Source organism: Salvelinus fontinalis, chromosome 10, assembly GCF_029448725.1.
Source record: "Salvelinus fontinalis isolate EN_2023a chromosome 10, ASM2944872v1, whole genome shotgun sequence".
NCBI lineage: Eukaryota > Metazoa > Chordata > Actinopteri > Salmoniformes > Salmonidae > Salvelinus > Salvelinus fontinalis.
The window spans coordinates 6,281,828-6,302,133 of NC_074674.1; the positions used below are offsets into that span (position 1 = coordinate 6,281,828).

The 20,306-nt window shown below is 43.2% G+C and overlaps 2 protein-coding genes across 2 annotated transcripts in view; both read left to right on the top strand.

Moving 5' to 3' along the window:
- LOC129863509 (uncharacterized) overlaps positions 1 to 20,306 on the top strand; it is a 184,315-nt gene that overhangs the window by 25,722 nt on the left and 138,287 nt on the right. The gene's annotated exons all lie outside the window — the stretch shown is intronic.
- LOC129863510 (uncharacterized) lies at positions 12,274 to 18,749 on the top strand. Its single transcript, XM_055935553.1, has 4 exons — positions 12,274 to 12,451; positions 16,839 to 17,171; positions 17,414 to 17,911; positions 18,028 to 18,749. The coding sequence occupies exons 1-3, from the start codon at positions 12,400 to 12,402 to the stop codon at positions 17,707 to 17,709; spliced, it is 681 nt and encodes a 226-aa protein (XP_055791528.1). The 5' UTR covers positions 12,274 to 12,399; the 3' UTR covers positions 17,710 to 17,911; positions 18,028 to 18,749.

Sequence of the window (20,306 nt, forward strand, 5' to 3'; positions counted from 1 at the left end):
CACACACACACACAATACAGAATTTTACACACACAAAACACACACACATGCAAAGACACCACACACGCACGAAAGCACACACACATACACACACATACACACTTTCACACTCTTCACATTCGCTGCTGCTACTCTGTTTATTATCTGTCCTGATTGCCTAGTCACGTTCACTCCTACCCATATGTACATACTGTATTACATCAAGTACCTCAACTACCTTGTACCCTGCACATTGACTCAGTACTGGTACTCCTAGTATATAGCCTCATTCCTACATGGTACCCTGCACATTGACTCAGTACTGGTACTCCTAGTATATAGCCTCATTCCTACATGGTACCCTGCACATTGACTCAGTACTGGTACTCCTAGTATATAGCCTCATTCCTACATGGTACCCTACACATTGACTCAGTACTGGTACTCCTAGTATATAGCCTCATTCCTACATGGTACCCTGCACATTGACTCAGTACTGGTACTCCTAGTACATAGCCTCATTCCTACAGGGTACCCTGCACATTGACTCAGTACTGGTACTCCTAGTATATAGCCTCATTCCTACATGGTACCCTGCAACGCCATGACTGCGCGTTGCACACATTGCTGGAGCAATTCCGCTGGTTGTCTGTCAGGCAGCTTACCACGACGTAACCTTGGGAACTTGTCGGGCGTTTCTCGCGCAGCGTTCTCTCATCATCGAGCTGCAGCCCTCCTGCTTCCCCTCGGACCACTCTAAGATAGCGTACCTCATCACGCTGATGTCCAGGGGAACTCTCGCCTGCGCTACGACCGTGTGGGAACAACAGCCGGCCGTATGCTTCAGTCTGGAGGAGTTTGTGGCGGAGATGAAGAAGGTTTTTGATTCTCCGTTGTCCGGGAGAAAGGCTGCCCTGAAGTTACTCCAGCTTCGGAAAGACTCCCGCAGTTTGGCAGACTATGCAGTGGATTTCTGCACATTGGCAGCTGAGAGTGCCTGGAACCCGTAATCGCTGTTTGACGCATTCCTACACGGATTATCGAAGGAAGTTGAGGACGAACAGCAGCCCGGGAACTACCGACGGATCTCGACTCGCTCATTGCCTTGGCCATCCGTATCGATCGACAGCTACGGGAACAAAGGAGGGAGAAGAGGTCCGATTCCACTCGCCCGCCCAAGGATTCCACCTCCCCTCAGAGGCATCCCGAAAGTGGGCATGGGCTTCTTTAATAAGGGTCAGTTTTCTCTTATTCCCTACTATTTGTTATTGAATGAGGTCAGTTGACTTCTAGTCTCCCCTTAGGACCCCAGCTGAGCTCCAGAGCAGGAGGGTTTGAGTGAGATATCTCTCTGAGTGACACCGGTCGGTGATTAGCCGGCTGCGTCCCTCTAAGGCCCTGCTGCTAGCTTGCTAGCCCCGGCCTGCTAGCTGCCTGAAGCCACGCACTGGACTCCTATGATCACCCGGCTATGCATCCCTCTCCCTTACGTCAATGTGCCTTGCCCATTGCTGTTTTGGTTAGTAACTACTGCTTTATTTCACTGTAGAGCCTCTAGCACTGCTCAATACACCTCAGTTAACAATTTAGTTCCACCTCCCACACACACAGTGACATCACCTGGTTTAAATGCTATTTCTAGAGACAATATCTCTTTCATCGTCACTCTATGCACAGGTTTACCCCCACTGTATTCACATCCTGCCATACCTTTGCCTGTCCATTATGCCTTGAATCTATTCTACCGTGCCCAGAAATCTGCTCCTTTTACTCTCTGTTCAGAACGCACTAGATGACCAGTTCTGTTAGCCTTTAGCCGTACCCTTATCCTACTCCTCCTCTGTTCCTCTGCTGACGTGGAGGTGAATCCAGGCCCTGCAGTGCCTAGCTCCCCTCCCATTCCCCAGGCGCTCTCATTTGTTGACTTCTGTAACTGTAAAAGGCTTGGTTTCATGCATGTTAACATTAGAAGCCTCCTCCCTAAGTTTGTTTTATTCACTACCCTAGCACACACTGCCAATCCGGATGTCCTAGCCGTGTCTGAATCATGGCCAAAGGGGACGGAGTTGCAATCTACTGCAGAGATAGCCTGCAGAGTTCTGTACTACTATCCAGGTCTGTGCCCAAACAATTTGAGCTTCTACATTTAAAAATACACCTCTCCAGAAACAAGTCTCTTACCGTTGCCGCTTGCTATAGACCACACTCTCCCCACAGCTGTGCCCTGGACACCATATGCAAACTGATTGCCCCCCATCTATCTTCAGAGATTGTGCTGCTAGATGACCTAAACTGGGACATGCTTAACACCCCGGCCATCCTACAATCTAAGCTTGATGCTCTCAATCTCATGTAACAGTATAACTTTACGTCCGTCCCCTCGCCCCGGGCGCAAACCAGGGACCCTCTGCACACACCAACAACAGTCACCCATGAAGCATCGTTACCCATCGCTCCACAAAAGCCGCGGCCCTTGCAGAACAAGGGGAACCACTACTTCAAGGTCTCAAAGCGAGTGACGTAACCGATTGAAACGCTATTAGCGCGCACCACGGCTAACTAGCTAGCCATTTCACATCCGTTACACTCACCCCCCTTTCAACCTCTTCCTTTTCCACAGCAACCAGTGATCCGGGTCAACAGCATCAATGTAACAGTTTAACTTTATGGTGTCCCCTGCGCCCCGACTCGGGCGCGAACCAGGGACCCTCTGCACACATCAACAACGGTCGCCCATGAAGCATCGTTACCCATCGCTCCACAAAGGCCGCGGCGCTTGCAGAGCAAGGGGAACCACTACTTCAAGGTCTCAAAGCGAGTGACGTAACCGATTGAAACGCTATTAGCGCACGCCACCGCTAACTAGCTAGCCATTTCACATCCGTTACACTCACACAAATTATCAATGAGCCTACCAGGTACAACACCAAATCTGTAAACACTGGCACCCTCATAGATATCATCCTCACCAACCTGCCCTCCAAATACACCTCTGCTGTCTTTAACCAGGATCTCAGCAATCACTGCCTCATTGCCTGCGTCCGTAATGGGTCCGTGGTCAAACGAGGGCCAGCCAACGAGAGCATACAGGTCGCAGTGGTGGGTAGTATATGGGGCTTTGGTGACTAAACCGATGGCACTGTGATAGACTGCATCCAATTTATTGAGTAGGGTATTGGAGACTATTTTGTAAATTACATCACCGAAGTCGAGGATTGGTAGGATGGTCAGTTTTACAAGGGTATGTTTGGCAGCATTAATGAAGGATGCTTTGTTGCGGAATAGGAAGCCAACTCTAGATTTAACTTTGGATTGGAGATGTTTGTGAGTCTGGAAGGAGAGTTTACAATCTAACCAGACACCTAGGTATTTGTAGTTGTCCATATATTCTAAGTCAGAGCCGTCCAGAGTAGTGATGTTGGACAGGCGGGCAGGTGCAGGCAGCGATTGGTTGAAGAGCATGCATTTAGTTTTACTTGTATTTAAGAGCAATTGGAGGCCATGGAAGGAGAGTTGTATGGCATTGAAGCTCGCCTGGAGGGTAGTTAACACAGTGTCCAAAGAAGGGCCAGAAGTATACAGAATGGTGTTGTCTGCGTAGAGGAGGATCAGAGACTCACCAGCAGCAAGAGCGACATCATTGATGTATTCAGAGAAGAGAGTCGGTCCAAGAATTGAACCCTGTGGCACCCCCATAGAGACTGCCAGAGGCCCGGACAACAGAACCTCCGATTTGACACACTGAACTCTATCAGAGAAGTAGTTGGTGAACCAGGCGAGGCAATCATTTGAGAAACCAAGGCTGTTGAGTCTGCCTATGAGGATGTGGTGATTGACAGAGTCGAAAGCCTTGGCCAGGTCAATGAATACGGCTGCACAGTATTGTTCCTTATCGATGGCGGTTAAGATATCGTTTAGGACCGTGAGCGTGGCTGAGGTGCACCCATGACCAGCTCTGAAACCAGATTGCATAGCGGAGAAGGTATGGTGGGATTCGAAATGGTTGGTAATCTGTTTGTTGACTTGACTTTCGAAGACCTTAGAAAGGCAAGGTAGGATAGATATAGGTCTGTAGCAGTTTGGGTCAAGAGTGCTCCCCCCCTTTGAAGAGGGGGATGACCGCAGCTGATTCCCAATCTTTGGGAATCTCAGACGACACGAAAGAGAGGTTGAACAGGCTAGTAATAGGGGTGGCAACAATTTCAGCAGATAATTTTAGAAAGAAAGGGTCCAGATTATCTAGCCCGGCTGATTTGTAGGGGTCCAGATTTTGCAGCACTTTCAGAACATCAGCTGACTGGATTTGGGAGAAGGAGAAATGGGGAAGGTTTGGGCGAGTAGCTGTGGGGGGTGCAGTGATGTTGACCGGGGTAGCCAGGTGGAAATCATGGCCAGCCATAGAATAATGCTTATTGAAATTCTCAATTATAGTGGATTTGTCGGTGGTGACAGTGTTCCCTATCTTCAGTGCAGTGGGCAGCTGGGAGGAGATGTTCTTATTCTCCATGGACTTTACAGTGTCCCAGAACCTTTTTGAGTTTGTGTTGCAGGAAGCAAATTTCTGCTTGAAAAAGCTACCCTTGGCTTTTCTAACTGCCTGTGTATATTGGTTTCTAGCTTCCCTGAAAAGTTGCATATCACGGGGGCTGTTCGATACTTTCCTAACTGCCTGTGTATTTTGGTTCCTAACTTAACTGAAAAGTTGCGTTTCGCGGGGGCTATTTGAGGCTAATGCAGTACGCCACATGATGTTTTTGTGCTGGTCAAGGGCCGTCAGGTTTGGAGTGAACCAAGGGCTATATATGTTCCTGGTTCTACATTTTTATCTTAAGATGTATGCACTAATTGTAAGTCACACTGGATAATAGCATCTGCTAAATGACTAAAATGTCAAATGTAAAAAGCCCAGTGAGTGAGACCTGTTTCCTCAAAGCAGTATGGCATTTCTCTTCAAACTGCTCCATCCGTTGAGCATGGCAAGTTTCATGAAACCACTTCTGAGAGATGGCACTTCGCTGTTCCTCCCACTCTGTTCATGTTTATGCCTACAGTATCTGATTTCCTTCCTGTGTTGAGAGTTAGTTGACAATTAATGTTGTTTTGAATGGAACACCATAAGGTATAACATCTTGTTATTACATGTATAGTACCAGTCAAAAGTTTGGACACACCTACTCATTCAAGGGTTTTTCTTTATTTGTACTATTTTCTACACTGTAGAATAATAGTGAAAACATTAAAACTATGAAATAGCACATGCAATCATTTAGGAACTAAAAAAAGTGTTAAACAAATCAAAATGTTTTTTTATATTTGAGATTCTTTAAAGTAGCCACCTTTTGCCTTGATGACAGCTTTGCACAATTTTGTCATTCTCTCAACCAGCTTCATGAGATAGTCACCTGGAACACATTTAAATGAACAGGTGGGCCTTTTAAAACTTAATTTTAGGAATTTACTATTTATTAATGTGTTTGAGCCAATCAGTTGTGTTGTGAGAAGGTATGGGTGGTATACAGAAGATAGCCCTATTTGGTAAAAGACCAAGTCCATATTATGGCAAGAACATCTCAAATAATCAAAGAGAAATGACAGTCCATAGTTACTTTAAGACATGAAGGTCAATCAATGCGGAAAATTCCAAGAACTTTTGTGAGAGAAAAATAACTTTGAACGTCTCTTCAAGTGCAGTCGCAAAAACCATCAAGCGCTATGATGAAACTGGTTCTCATTAGGACCGCCTCAGGAACGGAAGATACAGAGTTATCTCTGCTGCGGAGGAGAAGTATTTCAGCCCAAATGAATGCTTCACAGAGTTCAAGTAAGAGACACATCTCAACATCAACTTTTCATAGGAGACTGCGTGAATCAGGCCTTCATGGCCGAATTTCTGCAAGGGAACCACGACTAAAAGACACTAATAATAATAAGAGGCTATAAGAAGACTTGCTTGGGTCAAGAAACACAAGCAATGGACATTAGTCCGGTGGAAATCTGTTCTTCGGTCTGATGAGTACAAATTTGAGATGTTTGGGTTACAACCTCTGTGTCTTTGTGAGACGCAGGGTAGGTGGACAGATGATCTCCGCATATGTAGTTCCCACTGTGAAGCATGGAGGAGAAGATGTGATGGTGTGGGGGTGCTTTGCTGGTGACACTGTCAGTGATTTATTTAGAATTCAAGGCACACTTAACCAGCATGGCTATCACAGCATTCTGCAGCGATACACCATCCCATTTGGTTTGCACATAGTGGGACTATCATTTGTTATTCAACAGGACAATGACCAAAACACCTCCAGGTTGTATAAGGGCTATATGACCAAGAATGAGAGGGATGGAATGCTGCATCAGATGACCTGGCCTCCAGATTCCCCCGACCTCAACCCAATTGATTTGGGATGAGTTGGACTGCAGAGTGAAGAAAAAGCAGCCTACAAATGCTCAGCATACGTGGGAACTCCTTCAAGACTTTTGAAAAAGCTTTCAAGGTGAAGCTGGTTGAGAGAATGCCAAGAGTGTGCAAAGCTGTAATCAAGGCAAAAGATGGTTACCTTGAAGAATCTCAAATAAAAAATATATTTTGATTTGTTTTTCACTTTTTTGGTTACTATATGATTCCATATGTGTTATTTAATCGTTTTGATGTCTTCACTATTATTTTACAATGTAGAAAATAGTAAAAATAAACAAAAAAAACCTGACTAGGTGTGTCCAAACGTTTGACTGGTACTCTATGTATATGTACAGTTGTCAAGTGTCAGTGTGCAGAGGTGAGGACGGAGTCAGGCGCAGGACACAGAACTGAGTGAAATAATGTACTTTACTCGAAAAATAATCAACCATAAATTACACGCAGGGAAAACACACCATAACACAGAAGACTAACACTAAACAAGGAACAATCACGCACAAAACATCATGGAAACCAGAGGGTTAGATAGGGAAAAAATTATAACGTACTGGGAACTAGGTGTGTACAATCAAGACAAAACAAATGAAAAAAGAAACGTAGATCGGTGGCAGCTAGAAAGCCGGTGACGACGACCGCCGAATGCCACCCGAACAAGGAGAGGCACCAACTTCGGCGGAAGTCGTGACAACAGTGTCTTTTGAAAGTATTTAAACCCCTTGACCTTTTCCATATTTTGTTACATTACAGCCTTATTCTAAAATGGATTCCCATCCCCAAAATACCCAGCAATCTACACACAATACATCATAATGACAAAGCGAAAACAGGTTCTTAGAAATGTTTTTAAATGTTTTTAAAAAAAATCAGAAATGCCTTATTTGCATACGTTTGCAGACCCTTTGCTATGAGACTCGAAATTGAGCTCAGTTGAATCCTGTTCTCGTTGATCATTCTTGAGATGTTTCTACAACTTAATTGGATTCCATCTGTGATAAATTCAATTGATTGGATATGATTTAGAAAGGCACACACCTGTAAAAAATAAGGTCCCACAAATGACAGTGCATGTCAGAGGAAAAACCAAGCCAATAATCAAAGGAATCGTCTGTAGAGCTCCAAGACAGAATTTTGTTGAGGAACAGATCTGGGGAAGGGTTTGCATTGAAGGTCCCCAAGAACACAGTGGCCTCCATCATTATTAAATGGAAGAAGTTTGGAACCACCAAGACTCTTCCTAGAGCTGGCCGTCCGGCCAAACTGAGCAATTGGGGGAGAAGGGCCTTGGTAAGTGTGGTTACCAAGAACCTGATGGTCACTCTGACAGAGGTCCAGAGTTCCTCTGTGGAGATGGGAGAACCTTCCAGAAGGACAACCATCTCTGCAGCACTCCACCAATCAGGCCTTTATGGTAAAGTGGCCAGACGGAAGCCACCTCAGGCACATGTTAGCTCACTTGGAGTTTGCCAAACAGTACCTAAAGACTCTCAGACCATGAGAAACAAGAGTCTCTGTTCTGATGAAAACAAGATTGAAATCTTTGGCCTGAATGCCAAGCGTCTCGTCTGGAGGAAACCTGGCACCATCCCTACGGTGAAGTATGGTGGTGGCAGCATTATGCTGTGGGCATATTTTGGGAGACTAGTCAGGATCGAGGCAAAGATGAACGGCGCAAAGTACACAGGGATCCTTGATAAAAACTTGCTCCAGAGTGCTCAGGACCTCAGACTGGGGCAAAGGTTCACCTTCCAACAGGACAAAGAACCGAAGCACATAGCCAAGACAACGCAGGAGTGGCTTCGGGACAAGTCTCTGAATGTTCTTGAATGGCCCAGGCCGAACGAACATCTCTGGAGAGACCTGAAAATAGCTGTTAAGGAACGCTCCCCATCCAACCTGACAGAGCTAGAGAGAAGAATGGGAGAAACTTACCAAATACAGGTGTGCCAAGATTGTAGCGTCATACCCAAGAATACTTGAGGCTGTAATCGCTGCAAAAGGTGGTTCAACAAAGGTGAAATACTTATGCAAATGTCATATTTCAGTTTTTTATTATACATTTGCAAAAAAATTAAAAAAACTGTTTTTTGGTTTGCCATTATGGGGTATTGTGTGTAGATTGATGAGGGATGAAAAAAACTATTTCATACATTTTAGGATAAGGCTGTAACATAACAAAACATGTAAAAAGTCAAGGGTCTGAATACTTTCAGGAAGCACTGTATACATGGAAACACTCCAGGTTACTATTAATTGCATGCACTTGATAATATTTTGTGATTATAATGGAAAATTAAATGGTTGAACATATATGAATGATTCGCTGGTTTGCCGGCGTCACTAGTCCTGGACTAAAAAGCTATTTCAATAGACATTCTTTATTGAATATGTTTTTCAGTTTGCGGACTAGACTTAATCTCGGTCCGTGAAACTGGCACATACAGAATGAACATTCCCAAGGTACCATTACTAACAAAACCAATATTTACAACAAGAAAAAAGACTGTAACTGTCACGCCCTGGCCTTAGTATTCTTTGTTTTCTTTATTATTTTAGTTAGGTCAGGGTGTGACATGGGGAATGTCAGTGTTTTGTTTCGTTTCTTGCCTTCTTCATAATAAAAGGAAGATGGCTTATTTTCCAACTGCTGCGTTTTGGTCCGTTAATCCGCCACACGATCGTGACAGAATTACCCACCATAGGACCAAGCGGCATGGAAAGCGGCAACAGGACCTACCTACACAGGATTCATGGACATGGGAGGAGATACTGGATGGTAAGGGGCCGTGGGTTCAACCGGGAGAATATCGCCTTCCTCGTGAAGAGCTGGAGGCAGCTAAAGCCGAGAGGAGGCGATATGAGGAGGCAGCACGGAGACAAGGCTGGAAACCCGTGAGTACAACCCAAAAATTTCTTGGGGGGGGCCTTAAAGGGAGTGTGGCGAAGTCAGGTAGGAAACCTGCGCCTACTCCCTGTACTTACCGTGGAGAGCGAGAGTACGGGCAGACACCGTGTTACGCAGTAGAGCGCACGGTGTCTCCTGTACGCGTGCATAGCCCGGTTCGGTACATTTCAGCTCCACGTATCGGCCGGGCTAGACTGAGCGTTGAGCCGTATGTCATGAAGCCGGCCCAACGCATCTGGTCACCAGTGCGTCTCCTCGGGCCGGCGTACATGGCACCAGCCTTACGCATGGTGTCCCCGGTTCGCCTACATAGGCCGGTGCGGGTTATTCCACCTCCCCGCACTGGTCAGGCGACGGGGAGCATAGAACCAGGTAAGGTTGGGCAGGCTCGGCGTTCAAGGGAGCCAGTACGCCTGCACGGTCCGGTATTTCCGGCGCCACCTCCCCGCCCCAACCCAGTACCACCAGTGCCTCCTCCACGCACTAGCTATATGGTGCGTGTCTCCAGCCCTTTACCACCAGTGTCTAAACCACGCACCAAGCCTCCTGTGTGTCCCCAGAGTCCTGTGCGTCCTGTTGCTGCTCCCCGCACTAGCCCTGAGATGCGTGTCCCCAGCCCGGTGCCACCAGTCCCGGCACCACGCACCAGGCCTACAGTGCGCCTCAGCCGGCAGGAGTCTGCCGTCTGCACAGCAATGACTGAACTGCCCGTCTGCCAAGCGCCATCTGAGCCATCCGTCTCCCCAGCGCCATCTGAGCCATCCGTCTCCCCAGCGCCATCTGAGCCATCCGTCTGCAATGAGCCTGCAAAGCCGCCCGTCTGCCATGAGCCTGCAAAGCCGCCCGTCTGCCATGAGCCCACTGAGCCGTCCGCCAGACAGGAGCCGCTAGAGCCGTCCGCCAGACAGGAGCCGCTAGAGCCGTCCGCCAGACAGGAGCCGCTAGAGCCTTCCGCCAGACAGGAGCCGCTAGAGCCGTCCGCCAGACAGGAGCCGCTAGAGCCGCCCGTCAGACAGGATCTGCCGGAGCCGCCAACCAGACAGGATCTGCCAGAGCCGCCAACCAGACAGGAGCAGCCAGATCAGTCAGCCAGCCATAAGCAGCCAGATCCGTCAGCCAGCCATGAGCAGCCAGATCCGTCAGCTAGCTATGAGCAGCCAGATCCGTCAGCTAGCCATGAGCAGCCAGATCCGTCAGCTAGCCATGAGCAGCCAGATCCGTCAGCTAGCCATGAGCAGCCAGATCCGTCAGCTAGCCATGAGCAGCCAGATCCGTCAGCTAGCCATGAGCAGCCAGTTCCGTCAGCTAGCCATGAGCAGCCAGATCCGTCAGCTAGCCATGAGCAGCCAGATCCGTCAGCTAGCCATGAGCAGCCAGATCCGTCAGCTAGCCATGAGCAGCCAGATCCGTCAGCCAGCCATGAGCAGCCAGATCCGTCAGCCAGCCATGAGCAGCCAGATCCGTCAGCCAGCCATGAGCAGCCAGATCAGTTAGCCAGCCATGAGCAGCCAGATCCGTTAGCCAGCCATGAGCAGCCAGATCCGTTAGCCAGCCATGAGCAGCCAGATCTGTCAGCCAGCCATGGGCCGTCCCTCAGTCCGGAGCTGCAGTCCCTCAGTCCGGAGCTGCAGTCCCTCAGTCCGGAGCTGCCATTCATCAGTCCGGAGCTGCCATTCATCAGTCCGGAGCTGCCCCTTACCCTGGTGCTGCCCCTTACCCTGGTGCTGCCCCTTACCCTGGTGCTGCCCCTTACCCTGGTGCTGCCCCTTACCCTGGTACTGCCCCTGATCCTGGTACTGCCCCTGATCCTGGTACTGCCCCTTACCCTGGTACTGGACCTTAGTCCGGAGCTGTCACTTAGTCCGGAACTGCCCCTTAATACAATGGGGTTAATGTGGAGGGGGGTCGTTTGGAGGAAGCCTAGGAGGTGGTTAGGTACTGTGGTGACGTGGGGACCGCGACCAGAGCCGGAGCCGCCACCGTGGAGGGAAGCCCACCCAGACCCTCCCCTAGACTGTGTATGGTGCGCCCGGAGTTCGCGCCTCAAGGGGGGGGTTATGTCACGCCCTGGCCTTAGTATTCTTTGTTTTCTTTATTATTTTAGTTAGGTCAGGGTGTGACATGGGGAATGTTTATGTTTTGTTGGTGTTGGGTGTTTATATGGTAAAGGGGTTATGGGGTGTAGTATATGGTTTTGTGTTGAGTGTAGATGTCTAGCGTTGTCTATGTTGGTTAGTTATCTAGGAGAGTCTATGGTTACCTGAATGAGTTCCCAATTAGAGACAGCTGATTTCGGTTGTCTCTGATTGGGAGCCTTATTTAGGGTAGCCATAGGCTCTCATTGGTTGTGGGTAATTGTCTATGTTAAACGTTTGTAGCCTGTGTGTGCACGACGTTAGTAGCTTCACGGTCGTTTTCTTGTTTTGTATAGTGTGTCAGTGTTTTGTTTCGTTTCTTGCCTTCTTCATAATAAAAGGAAGATGGCTTATTTTCCAACTGCTGCGTTTTGGTCCGTTAATCCGCCACACGATCGTGACAGTAACAGTATTGAATTTTGAAGTATATTTTTTCAAAAAAGAAATACCAACATTGGGAACTATTGTCAGGATCTCTACAATGATTTTGATAATGGTTGTATTGGATCAGAGAATTTAATTGTTTTTCTGTATTTTATTATCTTTATTCCATTGCAGTTAATAAGGGTTATTGTTAGTGACCTTTAAATGATGTTCTTTGGATTATATTTTAGATATTTAATTGACTCTATTCATCCATCCACCTCACCTGTGGACAATCATAATTTAATAATATGGCAAAGTAGTAAATACCTAACAACAACTTAAGTGGGTTTTTTTTAAAGTTTGCAAGCAGGCACAGTATACTTGTGGTTTTCTGTTCACACTAGGTATGCACTGCTTACAAAAGTGTCAAAATCTGTTTGTCACCCTGACAAACATGCACATTGTCTTCTCTACAAGCCTGTTTTTCATTTGTCGAGTATCACCACATTATGATCAGTTCACGTCAATTCACTCAGTATTTATGGTAGTGCTCCTGTGAGAATTCTGCTAAATGTTACTCGTCTTGTGCAGCCTGAAGAGAAATGGATCCTGTGATTACTATAGTTCTGGTGGTGACAGCAGCAGCAGCACAAGGTGAGCCATGATATTACACAGAACAGAGGCCTAGACAAGCCTTAATAAGACACAAACAACAATGATGCTAATATTTGAACATGTTCTGCTAATCCAAATTACATTTATTAGACTACATAGTGACAAAATGTACACAAAATAATAATAATCAGTCCGTATGCACTAATAACAAGTGTTAGATAAATAATCAAGAACTGAGATATATAAAATGTTTGCTTAGCAAAAATGTGAATATTTAATATTGCATTATTGTTATATATTTTGCACCTTCAGACTTACATTAATGCATCACAGACATACACTTACATACTTGTTACGAAACCGATTAACTAGCCTGCTAATATTGGTGTAATCATAAGTCTAGGTATCTTTGAAAATATATATAATAATTGATCAAGCCTACAAGCAATACAATACTCTATTATTATGGTGGGATATTATAATACGGTTTTAAATACCTCAATGACCGTAAAGGAAATCATATTGCAAACTATCACCCTCCTGCACTTAAGGAAATCACAAAATATCATGGATATATTGAAACTAGTGGATATATGGAGGCTTACATATCCTGACCTAGTGAGATATACATAGCGGAGGCTCAGTCAAGCTAGTCGTCTTGACTACTTTCTTATGTAATTCTTGTTCTCACAAAAAGTTTTAAAAGTGTTGATAGGGGATATAATGCAGTCTGACCTTGGCATACACATTACTCTTACAGAATTTCCACGTGGGTTAGGATATTGGACATTTTTATCAAAGCCTATTTGATAATAACTTGTTTTTAACTAGAACAGAAGAATGAGGAACTGACTTCTTCTGACATAACATACTGTAGGTACAGCCGATCCCCTTATTGTATGGAACACTTTTAAATGTGCCTTTAGAGGGCATGCAATTCAATACTCATCTTTAAAACAAAAGCAATTTAGGTCAACAGAGTTCATATTAACAAAGTAAATAGAAGTACTAATTGTACAGATAGATGGCAATACAAACTGTACCATAGGCACAGAATAAGTTAGAGGAAATACTAAGAGGGATGGAGGAACCTATTCAAGAAAGATCAAGTGTAATATATTAAAACAAACGAATTGGGGGGGAAAAAAAATATATTTTCTTATCGAATTTCTAACAAAAATAATTTACAGAAAGTTGTTACAAATGACAGATCCACCAAACAATACTTTGAAAGAGAAAGCAAAGTAGTTTACGCACATGTTTTAATTTCAGTCTCCTACATCTCCATTAACCGAAGTAAAATTGTATTTATTAGTACTGTGAAATTAACAGCTGTACAGAAAGATTAATGTGAAGGCCAAATTGGAGAGGAGGAACTTCTTGATGCAATTAAAGCCTTTAAGTCCGGGAAAACTCCAGAGCTGGATGAAATACCAGTTGAGGTATATCAATCCTTTTTTGATGTACTCAGAGGACCGTTATTGCATGTTTTAACCACTCCTATAAAAATGGTAGATTATCAGATACTCAACAAGAAGGACTGATTTAATTATTAATCAAACAGGACCCAAGTGGTAAATATAAAGATCCAGTCCATTTAATAATGTGGACACCCCTTACACTTCAGTGTTGTGATACAAAAATTATAGCAAAATGAATAGCGCATAGAATTTAAAAGGTATTGTCGGACATTATTCATCCTAGTCACACAGGTTTTTAACATGGACGATACATTGGAGATGATATGAGACAGGTACTGGAAACGATAGAACACTATGAACAATCTGGGAAACCACGCCTGATATTCATAGCTGACTTTGAAAAGGCTTTTGATAAAGTATGACTGCAATTTAAATATAAATGCCCGGAATATTTCAATTTTTGAGAATCTCTTATACAATGGGTTAAACTTATGTATAGCGTAAAAAAGTAAATAATGGCTACATCTCTGAAAGTATTAAACTGTCAAGAGGACCTAAACAAGGCTGTCCACTATCGGCATATCTATTTATTATGGCAATCGAAATGTTCGTTATTAAAATCAGATCCAACAATAATATCAAGGGGATAGAAATCCAGGGTTTGAAAACCGAGGTATAAATTGTACGCTGATTTTTATTTTATTTTATTTTATTTCACGTTTATTTAACCAGGTAAGCTGGTTGAGAACAAGTTCTCATTTACAACTGAGACCTGGCCAAAATAAAGCAAAGCAGTGCAACACAAACAACAACACAGAGTTACAAATGGAATAAACAAGCGTACAGTCAATAACACAATAGAAAAAAAATAAAGTCTATATACAGTGTGTGCAAATGGCATGAGGAGGTAAGGCAATGAATAGGCCATAGTAACAAGTAATTACAATTCAGCAAATTTACACTGGAGTGATAGATGAGCAGATGATGAGTGTGCAAGTAGAAATACTGGTGTGCAAAAGAGCAAAAAAGTAAATAAAAACAATATGGGAATGAGGTAGGTAGATTGGATGGGCTATTTACAGATGGGCTATGTACAGCTGCAGCGATTGGTTAGCTGCTCGGATAGCTGATGTTTAAAGTTAGTGAGAGAAATATAAGTCTCCAGCTTCAGAGATTTTAGCAATTTGTTCCAGTCATTGGCAGCAGAGAACTGGAAGGAAAGGCCGTCAAAGGAGGTGTTGGCTTTGGGGATGACCAGTGAAATATACCTGCTGGAGCGCGTGCTACGAGTGGATGTTGTTATCGTGACCAGTGAGCTGAGATAAGGCAGAGCTTTACCTAGCAAAGACTTATAGATGACCTGGAGGCAGTGGGTCTGGCGACGAATATGTAGCGAGGGCCAGCCAATTTAGAGCATACAGGTCGCGGTGGTGGGTGGTATATGGGGCTTTGGTGACGAAATGGATGGCACTGTGATAGACTGCATCCAGTTTGCTGAGTAGAGTGTTGGAGGATATTTGTAAATGACATCGCCGAAGTCGAGGATCGGTAGGATAGTCAGTTTTACGAGGGTATGTTTGGCGGTGTGTGTGAAGGAGACTTTGTTGCGGAATAGAAAGCCGATTCTAGATTTATTTTTGGATTGGAGATGTTTAATATGAGTCTGGAAGGAGAGTTTGATGATTAATGTTTTCTTTTAAATCCACAATTTGGATCCCTCAACAGCCTCATAGAGGATCTAGATAATTTTCTAACCTCTCTGGATTATAACCAAATTATGATAAGTGTGCTATATTACCTATTGGATAACAAAAAGGTTTATATTACCATATAGTTTACCAATAAAATGGTCTGACAGTGATCTGATATACGTATTCATATCCCGAAAGAAAGAAATGATCTCACTACAAAACATTTTAATAGAAAGTTAAATAATATAGATAAATTCTTATTAACTTTTATTTAACCAGGGAAAAAAACATTGAGACCTACTGTAGGTGTCATTTGCAAATTTGCGCATGGAACAATAAAGAAAAGAAAAGTATACACAATTTAAAACACAAAATTAAATCAATTGCAAATATTATATAAAGATTTATCCAACTCTGTGGAAACACGTGGAGTCTCCATCATTAACCAACCCTGTGATCTAGTGTTGTAATCTGAGTTTCTATATTTCAACAATGATGTTAAGTAAATTTGTAGTTTATTGACTAAGGCTTTATAAACAAAAACAGGATAAGGAAGTGACCTACGTGTTTTTAGTGAGGTCCAATTAACTTTATGATAAAGGATACAGTGGTGTCAAAACTGTCAGATGTTATAAAACTAAGTGAGATATGATAAATAGTGTCCAAGGGCTTCAAAACACTGTTAGCTGCATTCATGTATTTAATATCACCATAATCTATAACAGGAATGAATGTAGACTGAATGATCTGTTTCATACTATTTAATGAAAGGCCCTATTCCTATAGAAGAAGCTCAACTTAATTCTTAATTTCTTCACTAACTCGTCAACAGGCTTTTTAAAACAACATTTTTCTTAAATCCAGAAAAAAACGACCTGTCTCTTTGTGGAAGAATGACCCTGATTAACTCATTAGTCATATCTCAGTTGACCTATTTGTTTATGGCCTTGTCTACACAGACCGATACATTTTTTAAAATTATTTGAGCAAAAAAGATTCAACTTTATTTGAAACGGCAAGCCAGACAAAATAAAACGGGCCTATTCATAAAATTAATATAAATTCTGAGTGCAGAAAGGATTTAATATTAAAGCATTAGACCTTTTACAAAGGATTTAGTCATACAAAAGTTATACTTAAATACCAACTGGTTCTCTAGCAGATTAGTAAGAATGTCTCCCATGTTCAAGAATGGCCTTTTGCTGTCTGGGGGAATGGAGTGTGGAAGTGTATGCTGTACAGTGTTTGTCTATGTCCTAACACTAACCTTGTCCCCATATCATAACATACTGACCTAAGATCATTGTTCCACAGTTAATGCCGTGGTCTGTAATCTCTCTCACGAGAATGGAACTCATCAATGCTATGGGGCTCTGGGAGAATCTTTGTCCTTACACCTGGCTGCAGACAGCAGTAATGAAGAAATAACATTGAAGAAATGTGATAAACGTATTCTGCAATTCAAAACTGGAGAAGACTGGAGATCTAAATTGCATCAGGATTATGTGAATCGCTCTGAGTTCTTTAATAATGGAACATTCAGACTGGACAGAGTTATAGAGGAAGACAGTGGAGATTACCAATTGGAAACATATAATTCAACAGGAGAAGTGTTGCGCAGAGTCAACATGCTACTTGAGATACAAGGTACATAATTGTTTTATCTTTTAGTTAAGCCTAAATACTTCATTCATCCATTTCATGGTGGAAAAGGGGGATTTTTGAAAGGTCGCCAGGATGTCAGTACTTCAATATGTTGGTACTATAGGACTTGGCAGCAGTAGTACAACACAGAGAGAGTATATTGTTACATCATACAATACTTTTGATATGTTTTAATGAATCAGAGTTAGGGTATTTGAGTGATTTCCTGTGTTTGTGTCTGTCAGCCCCGGCGTCAGAGCCAGTGCTGTCTCACCTCTGTCTGCCTCATGGAGAAACCGTGGGCACATGCTCCTCAGAGGGAGATGGTCTTCAGTACAGCTGGACCTTGAACGGCCAGAATCTGACCAGGAGTGTAGCCTATGACCACTACCAGAACAGTGTCATCATACTGAAGAGTGATGTGACAGGAACCCTGACCTGTATGGTTCAGAATAAAGTTAGCAGCAGCAGCTCCACTATTGATCTCTCCTTGGCCTGCTCAGGTAATCTCAGGACAGTTGACTTCATTCCCACCTTTTGAAATAAGAGTACAACTCTGTTTCATTTAGCTGGTCAACAAGTGTTGTGTTCTGATGTTTTCTTTCTAGTTGTCTCTTCCCAGTTTCCTTCAGTAGCTGTGACAGTGTCTGTGGCTCTGACTGTTGGAACTCTCACACTACTTGCACTGTTTGTCGTTATTAACCATCTATGCAAGAAACAAAGATCCAGATTTGATACTTCAGGTAAAATGTTATAAGTAATTTAGTTTCACGTCCAGACCATAAATTTGAAATGTTGAATAAACATGACATTTTGTTTCACGTCCAGATTGTACAACAGCTTTTCTTTCACTTTTCAGAAAGCGTTGATGAGGTTGTTGTTTACGCTGATGTGAAAATAGGCCGGCAAAGAAATCAGGCAAGGAAGCAGAGGCCCCCAGCCACAGAGACGGTGGAGTATGGACAGATCAAAATGGCTGTGAACCCAGGTGTGGCAGGCTGCCCATAGACTCAAGGCTAGACATTTTAACCACATGTAGCTTTCTAAAGCAGTAATAAGACAAGGGTTGACTGAACATTATGTGGATGATTGAGTAGATGAGACAGACCATCAAACTTAAAGACTAGTGTCAAATGAACACAACAAGATGACATCATGCATCATGCAAGGAATGCTAGGAAGATGCACTGCATGTAGTTTGTAGTTTGTTAACATAAATAACGATCTCATTTTCTATCATATATTGTACAGTGGTATAAAAAGTGTTCAGTATTTTGTAACTTTTCCTTAAAACCATGATATCAATGTATCTCTATTTCAATGTTTGAATGTATCCTGACTAGAGTGCTGGCAAGTTAGAACATGGCTCTATTGCTGGAGAACACATGTGAACATTTCCTGTAAACTGAGCCGCGATATCATATTGTAAATGTAATGCTTTCTTTCTTTTTAGGCATCCATGTAGTTTTACCAATGTCTATTTGAGATCAAATACTCATTTACAATTGTTATATAATATATTGTTAATGAGGGGCTGTAAATAAATAAAGGCTTTGTACATATTTTACATTGTTTAAAGTATTTAGGGCTATTCATGTATGATTTCTTACATATATTGCTGCAGAGACTACAAAAACATTTATATTGGTAAGAGAATAAAAGATAAGACACAACTCTATGTAGTTGCATATTACAAAAGTTTTGTGAACTCATCATTTTATGATGTTCACTCCGCAATGTACTGACTCTTGCATGCTCTGTTAAGGAGGTGTGAGGACCACTGGTGAGACATTAGAGAGCACCATCAATGTAAAATATTGGACAGCTGGAATGTGTAACTTCAATGTAAAACAATAGTCTGTCATTTTGAATACAAACCCCGCAATGTCTCCCTCTGAAAAGAAACTCTACTTGTTTTTTCCTGAACGACACAAACAGACAAACAGACATTCAAAGAGAGACCATGAACTAAAAATGATTGAACATATAGTGTACTTACTTTGTATGAATCTAAAGTGAGGTCTCATGTCCTTTTTGAAGACATCCTACAAACAAATACTTAAAGTAGTCCTAAGGAAACAACGTAGGCACTGATGTTGTAGGAAGAGAAACAATGTGGGCATTTAGTTTAAAACATGTGTTTATAATTATTGACCTTTCTGTTGTTGTCTGGAAGCTATAAATGAAAGGTGTGTCAGCTGACCTCCACATGTCTTAAGATAGAGTGTGGTCACTGAGCAGAGGTCAAACTAACATCACAAACTGTTGTTCAAACTGTTTTCATATTGTAGAGGACCGGACTTATGATAACCATGGAAAAACGCTCTTAAAATGACGCTCGAGAGAAGGCAAACGTTTTACGTGTCCCCAACCGATTGTGTTTTTTTGTTCGTTTTTTTTGCGTTGTTTGTAACTTATTTTGTTACTTATTTTGTACATAATGTTGCTGCTACCGTCTCTTATGACCGAAAATAACTTCTAGACATCAGGACTGCAATTACTCACCACGGACTGGCAGAATCCTTTTTTCCCTTAAGGAGTCTGACGAGAACGATATGCTGCTTACTCGGGAACAGATCCAGATCCCCGTGATTTGCGTGAAGATGTCACGGCAGTCGTTAAAGGAAGACCAAAGTGCAGCGTGGTGAGCGTACATATTCCTTTTATTTTAGAAAATGACTCCAACAAAACAACAAACGAAAAAACAACCGTGAAGCTTACAAGGCAAAATACCACTAAATATAGTCAACTTCCCACAATGACACAAGGGAAAAAAGGCTGCCTAAGTATGATTCCCAATCAGAGACAACGATGGACAGCTGTCCCTGATTGAGAACCATACCCGGCCAAAATATAGAAATACACAAACCTACAAAACAGAACATAGAATGCCCACCCCAAATCACACCCTGACCAAACCAAATAGAGACATAAAAAGGATCTCTAAGGTCAGGGCGTGACAGAAGAGGTGGCAGAGAAAAAGGGGCCGGAGGGCAGGCTGCCTTCTGAGAATTCGTAGGCGATCGAATAAACCCCCACTTCCTTCCACTCTGCTAGCAAACGTGTAATCTTTGGAGAATAAAATAGATGACCTACTCTGAACCGGCAGGATAGAACAGCAGCGTCTGGTAAGACAAG